General features: G+C 41.8%; 1 protein-coding gene across 6 annotated transcripts in view; it reads left to right on the plus strand.

The window, feature by feature from the left end:
* The window catches only part of LARGE1 (LARGE xylosyl- and glucuronyltransferase 1), a 354,353-nt gene that overhangs the window by 189,747 nt on the left and 136,692 nt on the right, over positions 1–27,914 (plus strand). For all 6 annotated transcript variants that reach the window (XM_074871306.1, XM_074871310.1, XM_074871308.1 and 3 more), the window contains one exon: positions 3,199–3,370. In XM_074871306.1, coding sequence (XP_074727407.1) covers positions 3,199–3,370 — 172 coding nt within the window. The remainder of the gene's footprint in view (positions 1–3,198; positions 3,371–27,914) is intronic.

Genomic DNA, 27,914 nt, shown 5'->3' on the forward strand with positions numbered 1-27,914 from the left:
GTACATCAACCCAGCCAGTCTGACCTTCAGGCTCTTGCAAGATACTGGCCTTTAGTGGTGCTTTTGTGAAGTCAGCTGTGAAAGGGTGTCTTTTATTTGGAGTGGGGATGGGGATATTATGACATAGCTGAGGATTATTTTGACTGATTTTTTTTTTCAAGCAAGGAAGATGCAGTGAATGTAATGAGAAAATCAATACAGAATTGAAGGTTGCATTTTTCCAGTGTAAAGTGTTTAAGGACATGCTGCCAGGGAAAACGCTTCATCAGCCAAATTTCCCTCATCTTATCACACTGAACAGGAAGCACTTTTCGTAGCTCAGGGTATGGTCTGGTGCTATATATTCTGTGGGACAGGGAGGAATTCTGTTAAGAAAATCAAAAAAAATATTATCCAACAGACAAGAGGGTCTGACAGGAACCTCATGAAGTTCAGCAAGAAGTGCAAAGTTGCACCTGGGAACTACCCCATGCACCAGTACATGCTGAGGGTCACCCAGCTGGAAAGCAGCTTGACAGAAAAGGACCTGGGTGTCCTGGTGGACACCAGGTTGAACATGAGCCAGTAGTGTGCCCTTGCAGCAAAGAAGGCTAATGGTATCCTGGTTTTATATGTTTTTATGTTTTCTTCCCTGTTTTTATATTCTTCAGTAGGGACCTGCCACTATCCACTATCAGATACCGGCTACTGAGCTCAATGGGCTTTTGATCTGACACGATACAGGCACCCATAAGTTCTTTGTCCTTTCTAACTGGTGTTAGGTATTGGGAATCCTGAAAGCAAAGAAAATAATGGTTCCTTGAAAGTCACTTACTTTTCCAGCCACCTTTTACCTTCCCTGCTTGTCTCAGGCTATTCATGCAACATCTGAACCCCTGCCTTATTAGGCTTATTTGCATAAGCATATTAGGAGTTATTCTGGAGCACTATTGCATTTGGACTAATAAAATGAAGGACACGCCATCCAAAATTAATAACATAGGGGTGGGCAATAATAAAAGCAAGCTCAAGTCTGTAAAATTACTTTGTCTCATACCATGTCAGTGTGACTAGAGGGCTGATTTCCATGGCTGGTCTAGCACAAGGACATCAAGTGGCAGATTCAGGATAAGCAGAGTTTGGGGAAGCAGGATAAATACTGCCTTGCTGACACCTTGATGTGATGGTCCATTCCTAGGACCGTCATGTGGGAGAGCTAGGAGCACAAGTAAGTAGAGTTTTGAGGGTGTGGATTTGAAATTATCTCTGTTACACACATAGAAGATATTTCTGGGAAGCATTGAGGTTCATTTTTATATAAGTAGAGACTTAATATTGGCATGTATTTGGGAGACAGAAACTAGGTTTCTCTTCTAAGCACCATACAAATTACAGAGAGAGCAAGCAAACAAGAATGAAATAAAAACTAAACCATACTGTGTGTTACTTCCCTCTCTAATTTCTTTCATAGTTGTTTATACCAGAGTCCTGGCAATCCTTGCTTGTGTTACTTCTGTCATTCTATAATGCAGATCCTATAGAGAGCACAAGTAAATAATACCCAGACATGTGTAGGTGGCAATGCCAGCCAGATTGTATATGCATGTGATTACATATGAATTACATGCACAGAAAAGGGAACACACAAATGGATTGCCAGGATGAGGTACCTTACAAAAAACCAAACAAAACTCACACTTCAGTTTGCACTTTCCGTTTTGGAGTTGTTTTAAGATAACCTGCTTTTCCTGTCTTTCCCCTTAAAATTTTGCCTTTCTCCTTAAAGGTTTGCTCTACTACCCTCAGTCTTTTTAATGAATGGGGAAATCAGTGGGGAAAAGCTCTGCCCCGGTACAGGAAGCCTGAGAATACAGAAGAAAGCTGTGTGCCATTTTAAAGGGAAAAGAGCAGGTCAGCTTACATCAGCAGAGGCCTTGTTACTTGCTATTCAAGAAAAAATGTGCTCTAAGTAGCTATTTTTAGCCTTTCTTCAACCACTCTGCCAACTTCGAAATAAAGTTTAGGAACCCATTCTCTTATGGGAAGGTTTTCTTGAAGGATTTTGGAGGAAATGAGCTCTTCTGTGCAAAAGCTGTTTCACGTAATAAACTTTACAATGCCAGTGAATAGATATGAGACAGTTAAACAACAGAATAAATCTTCTCGGTTTTATGAATGCACTTAGTTTCTGCCTACTTTCTCCAAAGTGTAACATGCCAGGACAAATCCTGAAATCTGTCTCACTCACGTCCCTTACAGACAAAAATACTAATTGAAGTTAGTGGGAGGACAACTTGGGGGAAAACTTAAAATCTGGGAATAGTAGTGCATGCCCTCTAAAACGTTAAACGAGGAGTTTCAGACAGGGCAATAGGAATTTCTCAATAACTTCTATATCTCACTTTCAGCAGTGACTTTTGATATTTGAGTACTTGAGTCTCACAGAAAGAAGATTAAATGTAGTTCATGGAACATCCTACTGCCAGTAGCACAATGAATTATTGAGTTTAGTCTCCCAACTTATTTTAGAAGCTGTAGAAATGTTTTGTTTAGCCCTTACTGAAGAAATGTAAATGTTTGGGTTTGCCTCTTCAATATATAACAAACAAAAAATGTGGCTAAAAATGTTCTCCCACTTTATCCACTTTTGAGTATGTCTGTGTGTCAATAGTTATAAGTTAAAAATGTAAGGCTTGAGGAAAATTTGAGTTTGTAGGAAACAATTTTTTTTTAATTTTCTAGCCCATTGTTCCAAATGACTGGCCTTTTGAAATTCTGACCTCCAAATCTGTAGGAAATGAAAGGAAAAAAAAAATGTTTGTTACTTCTACTTCAGAGTCGGAAAATTCTGGGGATGTCAAACACAAAAGTTTTTGTTTCATTTTAAAACAAAAGCAACGTACAATACAACTGAAGTTTTGGATTAAATATATATTTCATCAGGATACATGGATGTCTCAGAATGGATTGTACCAGGTGGGAAAGGCTCAGTTAATTTTGATTATATTGTGTAAAGCAGTTGCCTCAAATAACTTTTTTTTCCAAGCTTTCAGAAACTAGCATATTTCAGAGCTTCTGAAGTTAATTTAAAAGCAGGTTTTAATTTACTGTTCTCACCTCAGAGATCTTCCACTATTACAAGAAACTAGTGTCAAGAAGAGTTTCTCTCTCTAATGAAGATTTTTTTTTTTCTCTTTCCCACTTCCCATTTCCTGTCAGTCGGAAGTGTCTTGGATCCCCAACAAACACTACTCTGGGATTTACGGGCTGATGAAGTTGGTTCTGACTAAGACTCTACCTTCCAATCTTGAGCGAGTCATTGTCCTCGACACAGACATAACGTTTGCCACTGACATTGCTGAGCTATGGGCCGTCTTTCACAAGTTCAAAGGTATTCTAATGATTTTTTACTGTCTTTATTTGAGGGGGAGGGACAATGGTAAAGCAAACAGTACGGTGGGGGTAAAAGGCTATCTGAGATTTGTTAAAAATTTTCACTCTTGATTTTTGGTGTTTGAATAGAATTTTCTATTTGTGAGCTCTTTCCTCAACAATGTTCCATATAGAATGATTGACAACACTGATTATCTATGTAGTTTGTTTTATCGGTTTAATTACTTGGGACAGGTGAGACCTTGACAATACAGTAGATGATAAAGAATTGTGAGGATGCTGTAGTGATGTTACATGCAAGTACCTGTTGGTATTCAATACTTGGAAGAACTTATTTTATATTACTTTTTATTAATAAAACCTAATTATTACTTTCAATATAACTTCTCCATGTTACCACTGAAAATGAATGAAGTTAGGATCATACTTTGACCAGGGAGGACAGTGAAAGGGGCAGAGTTACACATGTGAATAGAAGTGAGTTACTGCTTGTTCCTCTTAATGAGTTGATAAAGGGTTATGAATTTGAAGTAACTACCTAAAGTAGTTTTCTCTACCTGTCCCCATTTCCCACAGTTCATGAAAATTTTCTTGACAGTTTGACCAAGAAAGGAGAGTTTCAGAGTGACTGTGTAAGATGATCACAGAAGAGTTCCCCACTACCCTGTCACAAACCAGAGCACTTTCCTGGCTAACACACTGCTAAAACCATTTCATTCTCCCAGGCTCCAGTGCTGCCAGCTTTTCAGAGTCAGAGATGTGCCCTGTTGTTCTCTTGCTCTCTGAATATGTTTTGCAGTGCTGGTAAGTGCAGAGACATTCCAGTATCCTGGTTTGAAGGTTTACAGCCACATAAAAGTGCAACCTTGATGCGTATCATTAGCTCTCTTAAAATCACCTCAAGCAAAGTCAGCCTAAGCAAATGGGAGTATTTATTTACAGAAGCCAAAATACACAACTCTGTTAGAAAGGTGACAGAAAAGAGAGCACATTTACTGTAGTTATCCCATGCTGAAATCCACAAGGCCTCTTTGCCTTTCCCAGTACCCAGCTAATAGACAGGACCTATTATCTTCAGCTCTACAGTCAAGGACTGGGTTCTAGTGCTTGCTTTTTCATGCATTTGTTTCCTTTCCCTTCTCTGGATACACTGATGTCCCTTCAGCAGGCCAAAAGCAATCATCTTTTTACTTAACTGAACTATTCACAAACTTGCTTCATTAAGGAATATAAAGTTTTTCCATCTTCCTCAGGTATTGTTCAAACCTCTTCACCAAGCCTTTCCCTAAACGGAGCTTTGAGTTTCAAATAAACATATACCTTGTCAACCATAATTTACATAAATGTATGCATGGGGAGTGATGCTGTGCTATTGTACTGTCTTACTGTGTGCTACTGTCCCACTAATAGTAATATTTTACTGCATATGGTGTATTAGCATGATGTAGCAGGCAAAGAAATGTGTATAAACTGAACTCGGTCATAAAGCACTGCATGATCAAAGATAGCAAAATCTGAATTGAGACAATGAGGGGGATATCTCCTTGCTTATATTTTCTGCCATAGTTTCAATGAAAGTCCCTTGTTTTTACTGGGTAAAGAAGTGAATATGGAGAAGAGGCAGGCCTAAGGTTGAAAAAAATACAGACAGAAAATACTGAAACATGGAGAAGGATAATTACTGGAAGTAAAAAAGTGGGTGTAAGTCAGTCTCCATAAAGCTAAGCAAGGTTGTTCAGCTGGTAAGAGCTGTGAAGAGTTCTAACTTATACAGGGAGACAGAATTCCTGTGCTACTGCCTGCCCTCATAATATACATATCACAACTCCCAGATGTGTGATTTTCTAAGTTGTCTGGTATGTCGTCTTAATTCTGGCTGATGACCTGCTTCTCCACAATTTTTTAATCCTGGCAATAAATTGGTCAGCGTCTACATCTGCTCATCTCCCACATAGTCATGCAAGTTCAATGACCAGGTGACCAACTTAGTGGATGAGGGAAAAGCTATGGATGTTGTCTACCTACACTTTAGTAAAGCCTTTGACACCATTTCCCACAGCATTCTCCTGGAGAAACTGGCTGCTCATGGCTTGAATGGGTGTACTCTTTGCTGGATGGCCAGGCCCAAAGAGTGCTGGTGAATGGAGTTAACTCCAGTTGGCAGCCAGTCACAGGTGGTGTCCCCCAGGGCTCGGTTTTGAGGCCGCTCCTGTTTAACATCTTTATTGATGATCTAGATGAGGGGATTAAGTGCACCCTCAGTAAGTTTGCAGATGTCACCAAGTTGAGCAGGAGTGGTGTTTTGCTGATTAGGGATATCAATTAAACTCAGACACCAGAGTGAAAAGAGCAGGCGTATTTTGCTAGAAATAACTAAATAATATAACAGAATAATACAGAAAACATACAGTAAGATAAGACAGAATAGTGCACTTAAACAAATAGGAAAATACAGGGTAATGCATCAAATCATTACTACCCGAGAGAGAGAATAGTGATTAAGAAAGATACGTCACCACTTGCATACGTTACCATCATCCAGATCTGCAGTCGCTGGGGAGCCCCCGTTACAGCGAGGATTTGGAGAACCTTTCCCTGCAAGTGGGAAATCCTACGTGGTGCGTCCACCCATAGGTGAGGCATCCAAAGTCGCTGTGAGCGGGTCCAGCCTTATATACTCAAAAATCAGCTAGCCAGAACAGCTGGCACCTTTTGTTTTAAGCGGAAATATCTGGTTTCAGTCTCACATTAGATTTTCCCGGAGCCTGACCAGGGCTCAGGGGAGAAGCTAAGGGAGTTTCCCTGCTTATCTAGTTGATTTATGAGCAAGGTCACACACCAGGTCACAGGGCCAGACAACTGTCTCTGTGGCCCTGTTATCTTGTTCACACACACAAAGAAGGATACATGTTTTATGATGTTTAAGCTACATCTTCTACGCATATTTCACTAATGACTACATACTGAGTTAGCAGTTTCGGTTCAGGGCCTGTTGCTCAGGCTTCAATACTCCCACCTTTTACATCAGAATAGGTGGTTTGCTATAACTTAGTATAATACCTATTAGCACAATGGTTATCAGTTATAAAATATACAGGATTCATCTATAGGTCAACTCTGGCTTGGGCTTATTGTCAAAGCCTTAGAACTTAAAGTGGTGATCTGCTTGAGGGTAGGAAGGCTCTACAGAGTGTTCTGGACAGGCTGGATTGATAGGCCAGGGCAAACTGTATGAGATCCAACAACACTGAGTGCTGGGTCCTGCACTTGGCTCACAACAACTCCATGCAGCACTACAGGCTTGGGGAAGAGTGGCTGGAAAGCTGCCCAGCAGAAAAGGATCTGAGGGTGTTGGTCAGCAGCCAGCTGAATATGAGCCACGAGTATGCCCAGGTGGCCAAGAAGGCCAGTAGCATCCTGGCTTGTATCAGAAATAGTGTGGCCTGCAGGACTAGGGAAGTGATTGTCTCGGCGCTGGTGAGGCTGCACCTTGAATACTGTGTTCACTTTTGGGCCTCTCACCACAAGAAAGACATTGAGGTGCTGGAGTGTGTCCAAAGAAGGGCAATGATGCTGGTGAAGGGTCTAGAGAGCAAGTCTCATCAGAATTGACTGAGGGAACTGGGGTTGTTTAGCCTGGAGAAAAGGAGGCTCCGGGGAGACATTATCGCTCTCTACAAATACCTGAAAGGAGCTTGTAGCAAGGTGGGTGTCGGTCTCTTCCCAAGTAATAAGCAATAAGATAAGAGGAAATGGCCTCAAATTGCACCAGGGCAGGTTTAGATTGGGTATTAGAAAAAAATTCTTCACTGAAAGGGTTATTAAGCATTGGAACAGGCTGCCCAGGGACGTGGCTGAGTCACCATCCCTGAAGGTATTTAAAAGATATGTGGATGTGGCACTTAGGGACATAGTTTAGTGGTGGACTTGGCAGTGTTAGGTTAATGGTTGAACTGGATGATCTTAAAGGTCTTTTACAACCTAAATGATTCTGTGATTCTATGACTCAATGGAAATGCATCATCTTGGAAAGCAAGGGTAAATAAGTTGGAGAGATACTGTAGCTCTTCTGCTTTGTAAAAAATTGATTTAAATCATATGGTGATTCTCAATTTGTTCTCAGTGTCCTTTCGTTTCTCCTGCCAGCATTACAAAAGATTCAAAGGATGTCTCATGTCATTAGCGCCAAATATTCCTCTAAAGTATCTGTTTTTAAACTCAAGTTTTAATCCCCTCCTTGTTTCTCCCTCAGAAGTCACAAGTAAGTTTATGAAGATTTCTTTGGGACAATCTAGTGTGTTTGTTGAAATTTAAACAAAATGGAAATAAAACTTGTATGAAGGAAAATTCTTTTCTCCAAAGCAACCTGACACTATACCCAGCTCCAGCTTGGAGGGCAGCTTTAGATCGACTGGCTCTCCTAGAAATGTTCAAACACTCAGTTGTTGGCTAGAAGTGGCCATTATAAACCTGCTTGCACCAGGATGTTGTTTGAGCAAACAGAATTTTTCACATCCATGCTGAAAAGATCAGACCCTTACATAGTAATATTTTATGTGGTAAAGCTATTATTACATTTACTCTGTAGACGGAAAAAAGGGAGTAGGATTTCTTTATAAATTATTGCTCTTCTGCCCTTTTCTGATAAGCTCTTTGCATACACCCTTACAATAAATGATCCAACTATTCTGTAACTGAGTGCACAAATTAGGGCTGTACATATGTGATTTTATTTGAAAATCTCTTCTTTGAAGTGTCAACCTTAGGCTTTGGGAGAAATTCACACCTCTCTTAGGTAGCCTGAAACAGTGTCTCAAACAACGTAACATTTAAAAATTTCTCTTATCAGTTACTAGGAGTTGTATAATTATTATTCCTTTTATATGCAGGCTTCAGTCTCTATGTATAAATATGTCTTTGGGAACCAATAACTTAAATTTCAAGAGTCAGATCCAGCTTTTCATCTGGGATTTGGACATTTCTACTTTAGCCTCATTCTCTCTTGCTCTCCCATAGATAAGCAATCTGTTTCTCTAGGACAGATATATACCTCCAAAATACTGACTTCAAAGGTGTGAGTGCACAGCCTTCACACCACGCTGGTGAAGATAACCTGTCATGCATGTTTTCTGTGACTTAGTTGACACTAATTATGTTTTCTATTCATTGGATTTTGACAGTTCTAAACTTGAGAAAGCATCTAGCCTAAAGGCAGAAGAAGTGGGACTGTAGATCACACGCATTCTTGGATGAAGTGCTGCAAAGTGTTTCAGGCAGCAAGTATTAGTGTAGCCAATATGCTTTTATTGCAGAATTGTATGAATTCTGAGAAAAGAACCAGTCCAAAGCTATGCTCTCTGCCATCAATCAATCAATCTTAAAGTTCTTTTAAAGGGCACTTCAGCTAATGGTTGTATTATTCTTGCTCACCCAAGCTCTTGGTACTGACATGTGGGTTCTTTTTTCGAAACTTCTGATTTTTACTTTAACTGTATGTTAAATATGGATTCTCAAGAGCATTCATTGTAAATGGTATTGTGAATTTATTTGCGACCTGACTACAACAGTCACCATAATTACTTGCGTTACAGGCTGCAGTTCCAGTCAGCATCACAGCCTCTTTGTACTGGGTGCTGCACATATAAATAGCAAGAGACTGTCTTTGTGCTTTACCTAGTGTCAAGTGACAATTCTTGTGTCTGCCTGGTTTCTTTAGGCCATTGCTATGTATGAGTCACAGCTGAACCCCACAAATGAGCCCTCAATAATCCCTGTAGAGATCAGTGTTGAGGGACTCTGTGTTAAGCTGAATGCCACATCTAAGGGCATTATGGTATTTCTAAGTACATGTCATAACAATGAATGTTTTCATAGACTCATAGAATGGTTTGCATTGTAAGGGACCTTAAAGATCATCTAGTTCCAACCCCCCTCCCATGGGCAGGGACACCTTCCACTAGACCAGGTTGCTCAAAGCCCCGTCCAACCTTGCCTTGAACCCTTCCAGGGAGGGGGCATCCACAGCTTCTCTGGACAACCTGTTCCAGTGTCTCACCGCCCTCACAGTAAAGAATTTCTTCTTTGTATCTAATCTAAATCTACCCTCTTTAAGTTTAAAACCATTACCCTTTGTCCTATCCCTACACTCCCTGATAAAGAGTCCCTCCCAATCTTTCCTATAGCCCCCTTTAAGTACTGGAAGGCCACTATAAGGTCTCCCCAGAGCCTGAGGCTGAACAACCCCAACTCTCTCAGCCTGTCCTCATAAAAGAGGTGCTCCAGCCCTCTGATCATCTTTGTGGCCCTCCTCTGGGACTGGCTCAAACAGGTCCACTTTTTTCTTGTGTTGGGAGCCCCAGAGCTGAACACAGTACTCCAGGTGAGGTCTTAGGAGAGCGGAGTAGAGGGGGAGAATCACCTCCCTCAACCTGCTGGCCACACTTCTCTTGATGCAGCCCAGGATTCAGTTGGCTTTCTGTGCTGCAAGTGCACATTGCTGGCTCATAGTCAGTGTTTCATTCACTGCTACTCCCGAGGCCTTCTCTGCAGGGCTGCTCTCAATCCCCTTCAATCCGCTCAATAGCCCAGCCTGTATTTGTGCTTGGGATTACACTGACCTAGGTCCAGGACCTTTCACTTATCCTTGTTGAACTTCATGAGGTTTGCACAGGCCCACCTCTCAAGCCTGTCAAGGTCCCTCTGGATGGCACATCCCTTCCCTCCAGCGTGTCGACTGCACCACACAGCTTGGTGTCATTGGCAAACTTGCTGAGGGTGCACTCGATCCCACTGTCCGTGTCACCAACAAAGAAGTTAAGCAGCACTGGTCCCAATACAACCCCTCAGGAACGCCACTCATCACTACTCTCCACTTCGACGTCGGGCTGTTGACCACAGCTCTTTGAGTGTGACCATGCAGCCAGTTCCTTATCCACCGTGTGGTCCATCCATCAAATCCGTGCCTCCTCAACTTAGAGACAAATATGTCGTGCACAACAGTGTCAAATGCATTTTACAAGTCCAGGTAGGTGAGTTAGTTGCTCTTCCCTTATCCACCATTGTAGAAGGCCACCAAAATTGCTAGGCATGATTTGCCCTTAGTGAAGCTACGTTGGCTGTCACGAATCGCCCCCTTATTTTTCACGCACCCTAGCATAGTTTCCAGGAGGATCTGCTCCATGTTCTTGCCAGGGACAGAGACTGAGACTGACTGGCCTGTAATGCCCCGGGTCTTCCATTTTTCCCTTTTTAAAAATCGGGCTTATGTTTCCCTTTTTCCAGTCCAGTGGGAACTTCACCAGACTGTCACGACTTCTCAAATATGATAGAAAGTGGCCACTTCATCCCCCAGTTCCCTCAGGACCCACGGATGCATCTCATCAGGTCCCATGGACTTGTGCACCTTCAGGTTCCTTAGATGGTCTCGAACCTGAGCTTCTCCTACAGTGGGTGGTTCATCATTCTCCCAGTCCCTGCCTTTCCCTTCTGTGACTTGGGCAATATGGCTGGAGCACTTGCCAGTGAAAACTCAGGCAAAAAAGTTGTTGAGTACGTCAGCCTTCTCCATATCCTGCGTAACCAGGTCTCCCATTTCCTTCCAGAGATGGCCCACATTTTCCCTAGTCTTTCTTTTATCACTAACATGCCTATAGAAGCTTTTCTTGTTGCCCTTGACATCTCTGGCCAGATTTAATTCTATCAGGGCTTTAGCTTTCCTAACCTGATCCCTGGCTGCTCGGACAATTTCTCTGTATTCCCTCCAGGCTACCTGTCCTTGCTTCCACCCTCTGTAGGCCTCCTTTTTGTGACTGAGCTTGTTCAGGAGCTCCTTGTTCATCCATGCAGGCCTCCTGGCATTCTTACCTGACTTATTCTTTGTTGGGATGCATCACTCATGAGCTTGGAGGAGGTGATCTTTGAATATTAACCAGCTTCCTTGGGCCCCTCTTCCTTCCAGGGCTTTACCCCATGCTACTCTACCAAGCAGATCCCTCAAGAGGCCAAAGTCTGCTCTCATGAAGTCCAGAGTAGCAAGCTTGCTGTGCAACCTCCTCACTGCCCTAAGGATCTTGAACTCCACCATTTCATGGTCACTGCAGTCAAGGCTGCCTTTGAGCTTCACATTCCCCACCAGCCCCTCCTTGTTGCTGAGAACAAGATCCAGCATATCACCTCTCCTCATTGGCTCCACTATCACTTGGAGAAGGAATCATCAATGTATTTCAGGAACCTCCTTATGCCCTGCTGTGTTATCCCTCCAACAGATATTGGGGTGGTTGAAGTCCCCCATGAGGACTTAAGGATTGTGAATGTGAAGCTGCTCCTGTTTCTGTATACAGGGCCTCATCCACTCAGTCGTCCTGGTCAGGTGGCCTGTAACAAACTCCCACTATAACATCACCTGTCCCTGTCCTCCCTTTAATCCTGACCCATAAGCTCTCGGTTGGCTCCTCATCCATGCACAGGTGGAGCTCCATGCACTCCAGCAGGCCACTGATGTAGAGGGTGACACCCCCTCCTCGTTTCCCCTGCCTGTTCTTCCTAAAGAGCCTGTATCCTTCCATTCCAACACTCCAGTCATAGGAGCTATCCCACCACATCTCTGTGATGCCAATAAGATCGTAGCCCTGCAGGCATGTGCATAGCTCTAGCTTCTCTTATTCATTCCCCATGTGCATTTACATAGAGACATTTAAGTTGGGCCTCCGATGAAGCTGACTTACTGTCTGGAATTCCTTTGTGCTGCTTTTTAGGTGTTCTCCTGCTGACCTGTGATGCCTCTCCAGGCTCTGGGCATTCATTGCTGGCCCTGGCATCAAACTGCAAGGTGTGGGATGGATTGAGGTTCCTCACCCCCAGCAACTCTAGTTTAAATCCCTCTTCACCAGCTTGGCAAGCCTATGACCAAAGATGTTCTTCCCCTTTTCTGACAGATGGACCCAATCAGCCCCCAGTAGACTTTTCTCAAAGCTTTTCTCAAAGCGAGTCCCATGGTCTAAGTAGCTGAACCCCTGGCTGTGGCACCAGTCCTGTAACCATTTGTGGATTCACCAGATTTGACTGGTCTTTTCAAACCCCTTCCCTTTGACTGTGAGGATTGATGAAAAAACTACTTCTTCAGTGTCCCTTACCTGAGCTCCCAGGGCTCTCTAATCCTTCTTGATACTCCTCAGCCTTCTCCTGGCTGTATCACTGGTGCCAATGTGAAACTGCAACAGTGGATAATAGTCAGTGGACTGTACGAGGCTCGGTAGTCTCTCAGTGACATCCCTGATACGAGCCCCCAGTAAGCAGCACACCTCTCTAGAGAGTGGGTCAGGTTGGCAGATGGTGCCTCTGTACCTCTCAGAGGAGGGTCACCTTACTACTGTCACCTGTCCCCTTTTCTTAGTTGCACTGTTGTTATCCAGGGAGCAGGTCGGGCTGCCTTACTCGGCTCCAGCTCTCAGCTCTCTCCTGCTGTGATGTGCCTTTCCTCTTCAGTCTGCAGAGCGGTGAAGCAGTTCCGCAAGGGCACCTCAGGCTTTGGGGGAAGTCTCTTCTTCCTGCAGGTCCTTTCCATTGCCAGCTTCCATTCTTCTGCATTATTGGCCCCTCTCCCTTCCATGTGCAACTGTGGGGGAGTTTTTGGCTGTTTGGCTCAGGGCTGTGGATCCACTGCAGACTGCACTTGGAACCGGCTGTCTAATTCCTTCTCAGTCTCCCGGATGCTATACAGCCTTCTCACCACCTCCTGCAGCTCAGTCACCTGCAGCAGGAGGTCCTCCACCTGGGCACACCATTTGCAGGCAGGTCTGCCGCTTGTCCCTGCCCCAGGAGAAAGGTCTGGGCACGTCCTGCAGTTGGAGGTCTGCACCGCAGCCTCTCCCTTCAGCAGCTCTGGGTGGAGGCATTGGCCATCACTGGGGTCGGTGATGCGGGCCCCCCAGCTGGAGGTGCAGACTTTGCTCTCAGACAAGTGCCTGCCATCCTGCCTTGGGGGTTGGGTAGGATGAATGCCATTGGCCTGTGCTGGTGGTCACAGAACAGTGCCCCGTTGCTGGATTATGTGAACATCAAGCACCTCCACTCGGCCAGTGGAACGACCCTCCTTCAAAGTGGTGCCCTCCTGCGCAAACTGCTGCACCAGGCCCGGGCTGAGGCACCAGGCCCTGGTCCCAGCACTCCTGGTGGCTGGCACTCCCGGGGGCTGCCCGTTGTGGGCTTGGGGGGTGGCCGCGTTCCTCCTGGCCCTGCCTACACCTCGTCAGCCGCTCACTCTCGTGAGAGCTGCTGGCTCCTGGGTGGGGGGTGTCTCTGCACTCCCCTGGAGTTTCCCCAGCACAGGAAACCCCCCTGTATGCTGTGATCCCCAGCTCCACTGTGGAACATGCCTGCACCCAAGCTGATCGCCTCGTCCATTTTAAGTACTTTTAAACAATAGAGACTGGTTAGTACATAACTAGTGTATTTCAAATAACTGTACTTGTTGATTAAGTCATCCAGAGAATATAAGCTACAATTAGTGTTCATCTGTGCAAGTAAGTCTTCTCTGGAAAGCTAATGAAGGCAATAAGGCAGAATCACCTATTTCCATTAACCAAGCATCCAAGAAGGAGAAATGACAAGCTTTGATAGGAAGACTGAGTTTCCCATATTCATACTTTGCAACAATAAAAACGTGCTATAGAAGCAGTTTGCTTTGTGTCAGGAGCTCAATGAATGATAAAAATCCATACTGACATGATAAATACCAGAAAAGGTCAACAACAAGTTTGGAGCAGAATCAAGTGCCCACAGCTGAAGAGGGATTGGCACATAGTCAATCCCAAACTTAAAATTTGCGAACACTCGGTATATGGGTGCTTTGGCATATTGCTCTGTAGAATGCCTGAGGTAACAATCTAGGTTCATGCTATTTTTGCAGCTTCTTCAGGAAAAAGAGCAAACAAAAATCACAACCACCACAAAATTCAACATCTTATGTAGGTGGTTTAGTAATGGTATTCCTACAAGAACTAGTATGCATAAGGTTGTAATATCAAATGCATGCATAACTTTTCATTTGTGTGGGAATTCAGTGTGCCAGAAAGTGAGATGCTGATGGCACCAGTGAGAGTCAGGCAGAGTCAGCAGGTGCTGTATAAATCTACCTGAATTAGGCTCTACCAGTGAAGCCCCATTTTAATAAACTATACCGGTCATAAACCCGGGCTCTTCTTTTGCAAAGACTGTACTTTTTTATAGGTATGCTCTTCTTGTGATGATGTAAAATATTCAGCTGTTGCCAAGATTAAAATCTAAAATTCATCGTCACCTATAGTTGAAGACAGAATTTGAGTCACAGAATTGATTCTGGGCAGGTTCTGTAGTTCAGTCTGCCAGTTTATACTGAGTAAATCGTTAAAGCTTCCACAGATCATTTTGAGACAGGATCTCCTCAGACTGACACTCTGTTTGTGTGAAATCCTGCAGAGAACTTTGTTTCTTCTGGTCAGTACAATAGGTTTGCTTTTCTTATTAATCAAGAAGAAAGCATTAGTAACGTGCACCTCAGTGTGTGTAAAAATCCATGGTATGAGTCAGTCTTTTTGTGAAGGAAACAGGATCACAGTGTAGCAGAGTGCATTAATAACATTGTCAGGTGACTATTAAAATAGCTTAAAATTACCTGAATTTTTATAGGTGTCTTTTTTAGGCCAAATGGCACTTGTCTTTGCTCATAAAAGGAACATCTGTTAGTTTCTGAAAGACTTGCGTTAAGTGTTTAATGGTTAAACTACGGTACATAGCTCATCCTAGGGTTATTCCACAAATTAAATACATTTTCTCTTTTAAAAGGTCCCTGTGGAGACTTTATCTGCTTAAGATTTTCTATTCCTGATTGTTGTATTACAGTGTTTTCTTCTTTTCTGTTGCAGAAGCTTTGAAGCTTCATTGATAAAGAATCCTATTTGTTAGCTATAGCTGATAGAAATGTTGGGGGTGTCGTGCTCCTCTGCCTCATGATGCTGTTGTTATCATCTGTGTATAAAACTCCAGGAGTGAACACTGATTTATCTTGGTGAAGAGCCAAAAAAAGTAAGGATTAGGATATTCAGACAGAAGACAAGTTTCTAACTGTAATTGGAGGTTGATTTTGCTGATTTTAATTAGGAGAGGAGGGTATCAAGAAAAGAAATGGGACTTACTGATTCTGTGGGTCTAGGGAAAAACTCTTCTGTCTCTCCACACTTGTCAGATACACTGACTGGCTGGAAGTTCTTTCCCCCCCACCCCCCTTTTTTTTTTCCCTAATTGCAGTTTGCTTCCCTATGGTATTCCTTTATTGAGGAGGCAGTATATAAGTAAGTTGACCTCAGTAAATGAGTTCCAGGGGAGAGGATCAGCATGTGCACATTCTAGTTTATGGGTTTTAATGTGATAAGGGACATAATCAGAAAACTCTGATTATGAATTGTTGCCGAAATAGAATGGCTGCAGTTTCTGAAACATCCGTAGTTCATTTTTAGCTGAATGGTTCTTTGTCTGATTGTACCACCAGGCAGAAATATTTAAAGGTGAAAGGCCAACAGTGCATAGAAATTGAGTATAACTCATGGTGGGGTAAATTCTGAAATGAAGTAGAATAAAATATTTAGGTTCTTTATTTTTGCGTTTTGATTTCCAAGGGATACCCTTTGGTCATGTTTTCAAGCTTTTTCCCATGGGTGCTAGGAATGTTTTAATTAAAAATGAAAGCTGATTTTCTTTTGTCATCTTTTGATTCCACAACTGGAGTTTTCAGAATAAAAACGCACCACATACTACAAGATTTGTAATAAAATCTTGTTGGCAACGCTGCAATTTTGAGGACTTTTTTCTACCTTCTCAACATCAATCTAGTGCTTTTTCTGCATTATTTTTCTCCAGTCTTTGTTAACCTGCCACTCATTCTACAGCTGTCATTTTGGCTTAGATGCTATGATGTTTCAAACACCCAAAACTAAACATTGTATGGCTCACACAATGTTAAAGCAAAAAACAGCTTCTGTCTCCTCTGAGCTTTTTCTTCAGGATTTAAAGAGACTTTAAATCTATTAATCTCAAGTACTCCAACCATGGATAATGGACCTAGAGCTTTTTGAATTGCTTTACAAATATTTATTAAGAGAAATATGGGCAGAGCATGGCATCAGAGGAGCAAAGTACATATCCCCATCTCCCTTGACTAGCAGAAGCTGTGACTTCCAGAAGCTAGAAAGTCCATCTCACAGAGGGTACACACTGGGAGAAAGACCATTTTGGCTTTGCATGTTTGTTCTTGGCAGAAGAAAAGTGCATTTCTGGGAGTGGGATGCCAGTAGACTGTGCTGAAATGAAAACCTATGAGAACAGAGGGTGCGAAGAAACTGAGGAGGCAAATAATAGTAACCCCCCCCCATCCCAACTAAAAAGGGGAAATCAGTCAGGAGTTGCTGTTCACTGATAAATGGTTTGGGTTGATATTTTCCTCTGCAATCTGTTCACCTTGTGCGTAATTGCACATGTTCCTCCTCACATACATTCGTTACCCCTGCCCCATCAAGTCACAACTTGTTTAATTTTTTTTAGAGGGCTATTAAAAGAAACCCAAATAGAATATCTGCCAGTCTTCTTGGATGGAGCACACAAATGAAGTCCATGTACTAATCCCTCTGGCCAGTCACTCTGCATTCCTGAGGTGACTACAGTAAAGCGGGGCAAGTTCATGAGCAGGCAGCAAATGTGGAGGGAATGGCAGTCTGTCCATCATTCCAATTAATAACGTGTAATGATGATTCACCTCTGCATGTGTGAAAAAGCCAAGCAGATGAGAGACATGGGTCATTCACCTAACAAATGAAGTTTACTCTAAGGCTTCATATCTATATTACTAGGACTAAAGAAAAAATTATATTTAATAGATAGGTTTCCGTGCCCAAGGCCCTCATTCTAATCACATGCAATCTATCAAGCACATAGGCTTTTCACAGTTCTCTGTGATGTGCATTGTAATAACTTGATATTCTGTTTTCTCCCTCTCTTAACCAGGAATATTCTCTGAGCCTACCCTGTTCTGCATTAGCAATCCATATTTTTAAGAGCCTAAGGCCCTATTTCCAATTACAAAGCTTTCATCCAAGGTTTCACCTTTTTGGTTTCATACTGCAAATTATGTCTGTAATACTGTCCTTGGCAGCACATGGGTTTGCATAGGGTAAAGTGGCGTAGGGAATATCTGTCTCACAGGCTTAAGCTGGAAGGTATTGCCTAGAGGTCAATGGTATGATTGTCCCATCAGCAGGATGAGTACATGGTATTGCTCTTTGAACAACCAGGGAAGAGGGAAAAGAGTGTACAAAATTAAACCAGTTTATTTTGCAGGTGCACTAAGGCTGCGTACAAATACACCGTGAGGAAAAACTGGGGACAGTTACTTGAACTAAAAGTTAGACATGTAAATTAAATCGATAATCAGTCCAGTTTTGTGGAAATAGTCAAAACTTCACAGGTTTCCTTTTTCCAAGCAATCTAGAGAATCAGGGATGTTTGAACCCCTTATTTTAACCCTCAAGCTAAAAGGAAGAATTAGATATGTCTGTAATGGCCCACTTCACTCTGCATCTCCCAATGTCTTTATTTCACATAAATCTTATGTCCCAGTGTCTTTATTTCACTTAAATCTCAAGCTTGCTCTACTCCATGTTCTTTGCAGTATTCTCTAGCTTGCATTCAGCATGGGCCAAGCAGTTCAATTAAGCAAAGGAGCTTTTCTCCCTCTGACTCTTTCCTCAAGGTAAATCTTTTTTGTGCTTTGAGACACTGCTAACAACAAAAAGATTTTTGTCCTAGCCCTTCTAGATACATACCAAAAGGTGATTGATAAACATACAGTAAAACCTCTGAAACATCCAGTAAAACCTCTGAAACTGGCTCAGGATCTCCTGAACTTCGTTAATTCATGGCATTGCCATGTCTTCCTGCACATGTTATGTTTAATAGACAGTAATAATATTTCCTTCCTGCATGCTTCAAGACACAATTATTGCAGGTGCCAAGTGGCATTCTGTAGGTCTGTCTACAGGCTTCTTGCCAACCTGCTTCAGAGTCATATTGGCATCAATTTTTACAGTATTTGGAGATTCAGGCATTTTTCCATACTACTAAAAAATGATGATCTGGATATTGTTACACTGGTGTCCTAAAATCCTGAGAGAGCACATCTTGGATGGTATAAACTAGCTTTATAAAACGTTGGAGTGAACAGGATGATGCTGACTTAAATCAGTAAAGAAGTCTAGCTCCTATACTCCCTGATTTACAGAAACATTCCTGCTTTGAATTTACAGCTTCTTTAATAGGCTACCTAAAAAAAGATGTGATTAGTTGGAGGAGCAATCTTTAAATATGCTTTCCTTTCAACTCTCAACCCCTGATATGGGTGACAGGTAAAAAGAGCTGGGTGACCTCAGCCAGGTCTGATGTGCGTGAAGGCTGAAGTGCATAAGCAGGACAGCAAAGGAACACACTGCTGGGGTATGAGTTTTGAGGCACCTCAGCAGAATTAGGAGAGGATGTTTGCACACTGTCAGTTCCATTCTTTCTCCATTCTTTCAAACATAATAATAGCAAGTGGACATAACTGGTAGGTTAATGAGAAAACAGTGTAGAGATGGAAAGTAGGAGTGAATATGCAGGATACTGAGCAGGAAAGAAAGAACAGGAAAAGGGAGAAGTGGCAACACATCCCAAGTTAGTCAAGATTATCTGTCTTGAAACCTCTCTGAGATTAGCTAAAAATGTCATATATCACAGTAAATGTCTGTGAAGCTATATAGAAGCAAGTGAATGTATCTAGAAATTTTTTCATTTCCTTGGCAGCAGCATCTGACTATAAGAAAAAACTTGCCAAGAAAATAATGAAGTACACAGTAGCATTAAGGAGCTAACCCAGCATTTAATCCAATGCAATTTTGTCCTGTCCCTCCCGTGAGGTGGGTAGTACAGGTATCATCCCCACTTGGCTGCAGTTAGCAATTAGTCCTACTATCATTGTTACCACTTTTTTTTTGCTCTATGGTGCAAGAGCTCTGCTTGTGGACCAGCACCTCTAGTCCTTGTTTCTAAAAGAGAGTGGTAAGAAGGCTCTGCACACCCATTGCCATGAAACCAAGTGGTTTTATTCCTGTTCCAAAAGAGTTTTGATCACTGTAACACCTAATCTAGTGTTTGTGTGGGGTAGGAGGGCTGAGAATGATTTGTGAAATAGAGCAGTGATGAAGCTCAATTTTTGTGGGGTTTTTTTTTTTGCATTGGTTTTATGCTATTGCTTTTAAAGGTTTAGTTGCCATAACAACCCAAAGCAGTCCTGTATTACCATAGAAACGTGCTGTTGTGGGTGACAGTTTTTATGAGAAATTTTTTTTTCTCTCCTTTTTATCTAGTGTCTTTAACAGTGGCCTTTTTGCAAGTATATCACAGTACACTGCAGGGGTTCCATAAAGTGTCAGAATGACACAATAAGCAACAAAAATTAAGCCTATACTTAAATCCGTGAAGAAAATCTGGTGTCATAGTTGTCTGAGAACACAGGAAGAGTAAGAGTAAATTCCTGTTGCTTAATTTGGAGGTCAGAGTACTGAGCTTAGACAGGGCTGGCTAATCAGTCCACATGAGTAAATACTCAAAAAAACCCACAGCAAAACAGGAGTTAGGGTTTAGATTGTGTACCAGGGAGTTAGTATAAAAACAACTTGTCATGGTAGTTGTAGTTATCAAAAGACAGGACTACTTTAATGTTCTCTGCATGGGACTGCTTCTTGAGACTATTCAGAGGCTGAAGCGAGAACTGCCGAATAAAGCAGCCCTCTTATAAAGCGCTGCTTCATGCTGAGAGCCAGTTCCAGCTGCATACTGATAGCCTGTGAGCTTTAGGGTGTTGGTTGTGACCTTGCAAGCCCTAAATTATATGGGATCTGTCTGTATTGAGGAATTTCCTTCTCCTTGTGTGATATCTTTAACAGCTGTGCTCTGAAAAGTCTCTTGGGTTTGTAAAAAATGGTAATAGAGCTTTTCCTTCCAAAATCTGCATCTCCATCTACTCATTACTTGGCTCTCCTAGAGCAGTGGACCACTGGAGCATATCAGCTCTCCTAACTTCTGATAGATTACTGTGCATCTTTACTATCAAACTTCAAATTGAAGTTATGGACCAGTTGCAGACCGCTTATTCAGTCCCAGCAAACTAGTAGTACAGAGTACACTGTTACGGGTTCATAATTTTATGACAAGCCACACCACTTACTTGGAAAGAGGATAGACAAGCAAAGTGAGATAGCTGTGGAGATTTTTTATTGATCAGTATTTTTACAGGGAGGCAAAAGTCTTATCAGCTTCCTGTAGTGAGTTGCATCAATTATGAAAAATGTATCATTCCTGATATGCATGTTTTAAAGAACATAAAAGCTTCCAGCTAGGATCTTGCAAGAGTTTCCCTTGCCAAGGTCAAGCAGGCAGCAGGGAATGCCGTATAGTTCAGACATGCTTTATGCTTACTGACACCTTTGCAAGCCAAGACAAGTCTGCTATTACTTCCTCTCATTTGACACTCAGTTCTCCAGCCTCCATTCTGTATTTCTCAGCCCTAGCTCGGAGTGATGATTAGTGGGAAACAGGATTTCCTTCCTGCTTTCTGAATGCCTCCTTCTAACATGTTCAGAGACATGACATCCTAGGGTGCTCCTTATCCTTCATTTTTATGGTACTGGAAGTTTCCAGATGAGACCTGTTCCATCTAATCTAACCAAGATTTGCTGGACACTATCCCTCCTTGCTCTTATTCAGCTCTTTCCTCCAGTCAAGAAGTTTCAACTGAATAAGTCAAAGGTTAAAGTTAAATGTTGTAAATACTTGCTTTTCCTTTTCCTTTCCATCCTGATGACATGTTGACTTCTACTCCATGAAAAAAAGTTGTAGCCAGACTTCAGAGGGACTTTTATATCACCTTGAAATTAGTTCCTGTTTCAATTAAATTACTGAAGACTGACAATCATGCAATGTGATTTCTACTCATTAATCTTACTAACCAGCTACATTCAGCACAAAGCCATTCTCTGAACAGTCCTTCCACCTGTAATGCAGAACAGGCTGCTATAGCCTCTTCTTTTTGCCAGTTTTACTGTAAACTCTGAGGTTCATAGTTGGATTATGGCTGGATTAAAAGACCTTAATTTTCTTAAGAGCTGGACTATGCACAGATACTCAAAGTTGCCATCTTTTCCAGTTGTTTAAGAATTAGAAAACTCACTGTTGAGCAGGACATACGCATGTGTGGATTCTTAAAGAGCAATAATATCAAACCAAAAATAGATGTACCCTAAGGTTTTTTTAAATTACTGCTACCTTACCCAGTACTAATGCAAAGGCAGCTGTTACCTCTTATATGAGCTTAATTTTTAATGGAGCCCTCTATATCAACAAATAATCCTTCAGTTTCATGACTGATTCTTTTTTTCCTGTCTTACTTGACTGAGATTGCTGTATGAGGTGACCTCAGGTAAAGAAGCAAGATTGCAGTCCCAGGGAGCATGTCAGGGATGGATCTAGATCTGGAATATGTCACCTGTGCAGAGAGAGAATTTGTGGAGATTTCTTTTTAAAGTGAAGCAAAGTTAAGGAAGAGCTACAGGTTGCAATACGCTCTTTGCCAGCCCTGTAACAAAAGAGGTTATCCTAACTGGCAATACAAAACATATAATCAGCATTAGCCTGACCTAGCCAGTACAGTCAGTACCTTTAAGCATCAGCAGCAAACACTACACTTGAATATCAGTGTGTTTCAGTGATGATAGTTCTTCATGTGCTTCAGAGCTGCCTTGTCATTGCAGATGTGACACCAATATTTGAGCTGCCTTGTTTTTCACCTTTCTGAGGGTTTACAACCCTTTTCCTTATCTTTGCATCACCATGTGTTTTCTGTAGAGCTTTAAAAACATTAGTAGCTTACACCTGAAGTCCATCTGCAGTTCCTTGCTGGAACACACTCTGAACTGACAGGGCACACTTCACTAGATATCCAGGACTGTACTTAACCTTTCCCTAAAAGGGACAAAATTATGAAGTGCAGACCATTGTTTAGTGATAGAGAAAATAAAAAAAAAAAAGAGATCTTGGTACTGGATCAAAATGTCATAGACAGCTAGCACTAAGTGGTAATCTGGTATAAATTCACTGATTCATTTCTGCTCCAAAATATTAATGGATTAACTATTCTGAGAATAGTTATTCTGAGACAGATACCATCTGTCTTTCCATAGTAAGCTTAAAGTCAGTGTAAACTCCAAACATGTGTTCTGGCTAATGCAATAGAAATGTCATTCTGTGCCCACATTTGATTATGTATCAGATTTGCTCTGCTGGGTGACTCAGTCATGAACAGATCCTGTATACTAATGAACATAGAGCCATCACTGGAATGAGGCTTCGACTAGCTTTGTTGAAATATATTGCTCCAGGGTACCTTACTATGTAGTTCTGACTTTCACATTGAAGGCAGATGGAAATGCTAATTTCTTGGGATGAAGCTTGGAAGGCAGAATCTAAAGTAGAAGAAATTTGATTTCAGTGATCCCAAGCTATGATTAGTCTTAATTTATCCCTTGGTAGAAAGAGGAAGATGTTTAATCATTTCTCTAACAATATGTAAGGTCTCCAGGTTGTCAAAATTAAGAACTACAGATTGGGTTAGAAATCTCTGGAAAGTGTGTTGAGGCCTGGAGAGCACCTTTCATTATTTTTGCCTCCCTGTGACCAGTGCTTGAAAAAGCAATGATAAACTCTGAACAAAGTTGCAACTAGAGTTCAAAGCAGAGACAGGAGAGCTGTGATTTAAGGCTGAGAGCTTGGCGGGGGGAGAAAAGAAGTCATGCGTACTCATCCACCACTGCAAAAATGCACGGAGGATATGTTTCTTAAGACACCCAAAATAGGTAGTACTTTTTGTTCTACTCTCCAAAGACTGCCTCTATCTGGCCTAGCTGTCAGGCAAAACATGAGCTTGTTCCTAGGAGCTTTGTAGCTCTGAGGCCTTGTTCATAGTGGGACCATTGTCAAAGGGCAAAGAGGAGGCAAACGCTTCCAGATGAATCAGGATAAAGTACTATCACAATTGTATTATTAGCCTGAAAGCTTAAAGCACCTTTATGAATACCCATTTCCTGCTTTGCAAGTGGAATTAGAATCTCTCAGCAGTATATTGAAAGCAGTTGAATATCATCCGTGATTGCCATGAGTGAAGTTGTAAGTAATTAGTACTAATGATACTTATGAGGGAAAACAGGTGTGATTGAATCATGCTCTTGCCTTATAGACTTAGAATATACACAAACTGAAACCAATTATTTAATTATATGTCAGGATGGTTGCAGTTTCTTTATGTATTTCCAGTGCTGTTAGTGAGGAAGTATATTGAGATAGCAGGATGTTGTAAACGTTTCCCCTGAGATCTCACAAAAAGTTTTAATGAAATTGTGTAGAATTAATGTACTAAAAATTACCATTTTTCCCCACCAGGGGATCTTGCAAGAATGTGGTGCATTTTTCACTAAAAACCCAGTGTTACTAATGGAGATCTTAAGGAAGACATTTATGAGATTAGGCCAAGATCCTTGTCTCATTTACCATAGACTGAATCCAGAGTAACTCCATTACTTTCATTTAAGTTATCCTTGGATTTATAGTGGTGAAAATGAGATGAAAATCTAGCTTTTAATTAGAACAGTGCATACATGAGATGTACTGTGGGGTTTTTTTCCTAAGATAGCAGACTTCAGTGAGCAGCAGTGGTCTCCCAGAAGTAATCTTACCATCTATGCTCAACATAAAACCAGAAAATCACTTGATCCAAATGTGTTTTTCCTGAAAAAATAAAAAAAAACAACCTGTGAAACTCTGTTAAAATTCAAGAAAAATTAAGGAACCAAACTTTTGGAAAATGTGAAATGTAGATAAACTTGGTGATCATGAAAGAGAAGACGTGATAGCTTTCATTTAGCTCCAAATAGCATGGGATATGTCTGCTTATGCCTCTAGTTTAAGGGTCTCTTTTATTTATTCTATATGCTATAGCCCATGTTACTGAAATGCCATTGCAGTATCAGCAGCTGTTGATAATTACTCGCCAAACTGATGTGATTTCTTGTGAATCACAAGATCTAGCTACAGCATGGCAAGAGAAACAGCTAGTTTTGTCTGGCTGTACAGTGCTGTTATGAGGATGTTTTACATATCCAGTACTGTATAGGTGCTCTGCTGTGCCTGTCTGCTGTCAGCACTGACCAGAGCTTTTTCTCTCCGCATCACTTAAAGTTCAAGCAAGACTCAACATTAGAGGAAGGAGGATCTAACTCAAGTAGGGGCTTAGTGCCAGGGAGCCTCACAAGTGAGACAAGAACCAGCAGTTATGTCTCTTAGTTTCTGTGAAAAGCACAACAGATCATAACACTCCCTCTTTATTTTCTAATATACTGCTTTCCTTCAATTTCCACCACATTCACTATTTCTCTCTGTTTTGGTTTCTATTGCTCAAGTTTATTAACTTGTGCTTTTTCCAGGATATTTTTTTTCCTTATCTCCCCACCCTCACTGTTATCCTCTCTAGGTCTCTCTGTAACATTTTTGGTCTGGTGGTGTGTGTAATAGCTCTCAGTTTAATGACACCTACACTGGTAATCAGGGTGCTTTTTACCCCACTGTCAGTACTGTTAACGTTCAGGCGGACAGCCTCAGCTGATGAGACTAGAGGAATTTTATCAGCCCAGTGTATCACAGGTCAGGATTTATGGACGTGGCCAGACCTCCAAATGAGAAGCACGTATGGTATCAGCATGCACTTTTTGTAGCTGTGAAATAACTGCAGGATTCTGATTTTATTTTATATGCCATTCTTCCCTTCTCTCTGTTTTTATTTTAAGGTTTAATTCTCTCCTTAAAATTTTCCCCAGTCATGGGTTATTATTTTCATAGCCAGTTCAGCCATTCCATTATGAATGCTTCTGTTTTTATGCTGAGCGTCACTGGAAAGGATGTGTCTCTGACCCACCTCCACTGATCACTGAGTCAACTGACTTTGAAGCACATGTAATAAACTTTCTCTGATGGTAAAAAGAAAAGCCTCATTCGTTTGAGCCCATATTTGGGAGGCACCTCTAATCCATACTCGTTCTGCTTCTTTCTTTTTAATGTTTAATTATTGATAACACCTTACCTGACTCATGCAGTCTTACAGTTGTGAGATTTTTCCTGCATTTTCCTGACCTCCCTTAAAATTTTCACTCCCTCACCCAAAGCCTGGGTCTCATTTACATGAGGGTCTGTGAAATGTCTGACAAAAGACCATATCAAAGAAATCCATGTGCAGTAGGTTGTGATGGCTGAACGGGGCAGGAATCTCTCCCTCCCTCCAGTAGAACCTTCAAAAAGAGAAAGGTGACGTAGGTCTAAAGATGGGCAGCTGCTAGTGGGGAGATATTGCATCCATGTAACACTGGCAGGTCTCCTGAAGAGGCCATACTGCAGCAAAACCCAAATAAAAACAAGATGTCCAAGAGAAGGCAGCTCTGATGCTCTCACCCGTTTTCCATTTGGACACTCTCCCATCTAAAGTTTAGTGTGATTTGGACCCCTTTGTATACCAGCCTCATTTAATCAGATCTGCGTACGCAAGTATTTCACCTTGCTCGCACTGGAAAGTTAAAAGTCCAGTCATCAATACTTGATGTTACCTGTCTGTACTCTAAATAAGGTGAACTGCAACTTGCATTTGCTTGAAACCAGAGAGTTGTTTCACACGATGCCAGGCTAGCTTTGTGTAGTGCAGCATTTTGCATTGGTACAGCTACACTGGTGGCTGGAATTTGGGGATGTTCTTACAGCATGCAAGAACTTTTAATGGGGAAAACCGAAACAGTACTTACAGGTAGTTATTTTACCCTTTTGCAGCATTTGATATTTTCCCTTTTATTAGACAAAAGGTAAGATAAATTGGATAAGTTACCCAATTGACAGAAACAACATTCTAGTAGCAAGCAGGTTAGTTGCTCTTTTTGTTGTGTTCACAGTAGTTGAGTGGTTTGGGGGGGGATGGGGGGGGGGGCGGGGGGGGCACGTTTCATGTGTCAGGTTGTACTGGGCCTGGCTAGAATAGAGTTAATTTTCTTCATAGTAGCTCATATGGTGCTGGGGTTTAGATTTTTGACCAAAACAGTACAAATAGTACACTAATATTCTAGCTTTTGATGAACAGTGGGTTGCACAGTATCAAGGCCACCTGTGTTTCTCACTCTGCCCCACCCCATGAATAGATTAGTGGGTGCACAATAGGCTGGAAGGAGACACAACTGGGTAGATGACCCGAACTAACCAAAGAGCTATTCCATACCATATAACATCATGCTCAGTAATAAAGGGAAAAAGAGAGGTCTTCAGGGGACCAGCCATCTTTTGCTTGGGAAATGGCTGGGCATCAGTCTACCCACAGGACAGGCCTTATTTTGTTTTGTTTTCTTCCCTTGCCTCTTCTTCCACTTATCCTTCACTTATTAAACAAATTGTTTGTTTTACCTTGACCCCCAATTTTCTTGCTTTTATTCTTACTTTCCTCTTTCCCCATGTCCCTGATGGGGGAGTGAACGATGGACTGTGTGGTGCTTATCTGCCCATCGGGGTTAACACACAGCACAGGTATAAAAAGCTCTGCCAGCTACCTATCAGTATGGGACCAGTATCTCTTTATCTCTGTTGTATCCAGGCTGGCTGCATGAGCATTTGATGGCTACCAAGGAAATACCACTTTTGTTGCAAAACCCTGGCATCAGAAAAGATACGTAGAGCTGTGCTGGAGGAAGTAAAGGTATCATAGCCTTCTGCACACAGGAGAAAAAATTCCCTGTGCAAAGGAATATATGGACCTGAAATACTGACTTTGAGAGGTTAGTTCCTGAGACCTGCCTTAATGGGGATAGCCTACCATCAGAATACCTACTTAAAAATCATAATGTTAAGAAAAAAGAGAGCATCATATAGTTCTTGTTTATTGTCTGGTTCATTAATGTTACACTTTCTTGCTTTTCATAGCAGTCATAAGAGCAAAAAGCTTACTCCAAAAAAACGCAGAAGAAGAGCAAGTTTTTTCCATCAGTAGATATTTATATAATATGCAATACTAGTAAACACTCTCAAGCTGTGGTGAGGCTCCTGCTTCCTAGCCCCACAGAAGAAGGAAGATGTTGGACTGTAGAAGCATAATTAATTTACAGGAATTTAATTTTCCAAGTTCTTAGGAGTATTTCCAACCCCTGCCATAAAGCACAGCGTATTCAAGAAATTTCACAGTAGGGTCAAAGTTCTTTGGCAGATACTGCAAGGATGTTTTGATCCTCTAAAGCCAACTCCATTTAGCAGGGCACAGGTAAGAGCAGTAGGTACTGCAGGTCTTAAAATATCAGGCAACATTAAATAACAAAAGTGATAATATGGTTATAATAACACTCTTCCCCAACAAATAG

Source organism: Strix uralensis, chromosome 5 (genome assembly GCF_047716275.1).
Source record: "Strix uralensis isolate ZFMK-TIS-50842 chromosome 5, bStrUra1, whole genome shotgun sequence".
Lineage (NCBI taxonomy): Eukaryota > Metazoa > Chordata > Aves > Strigiformes > Strigidae > Strix > Strix uralensis.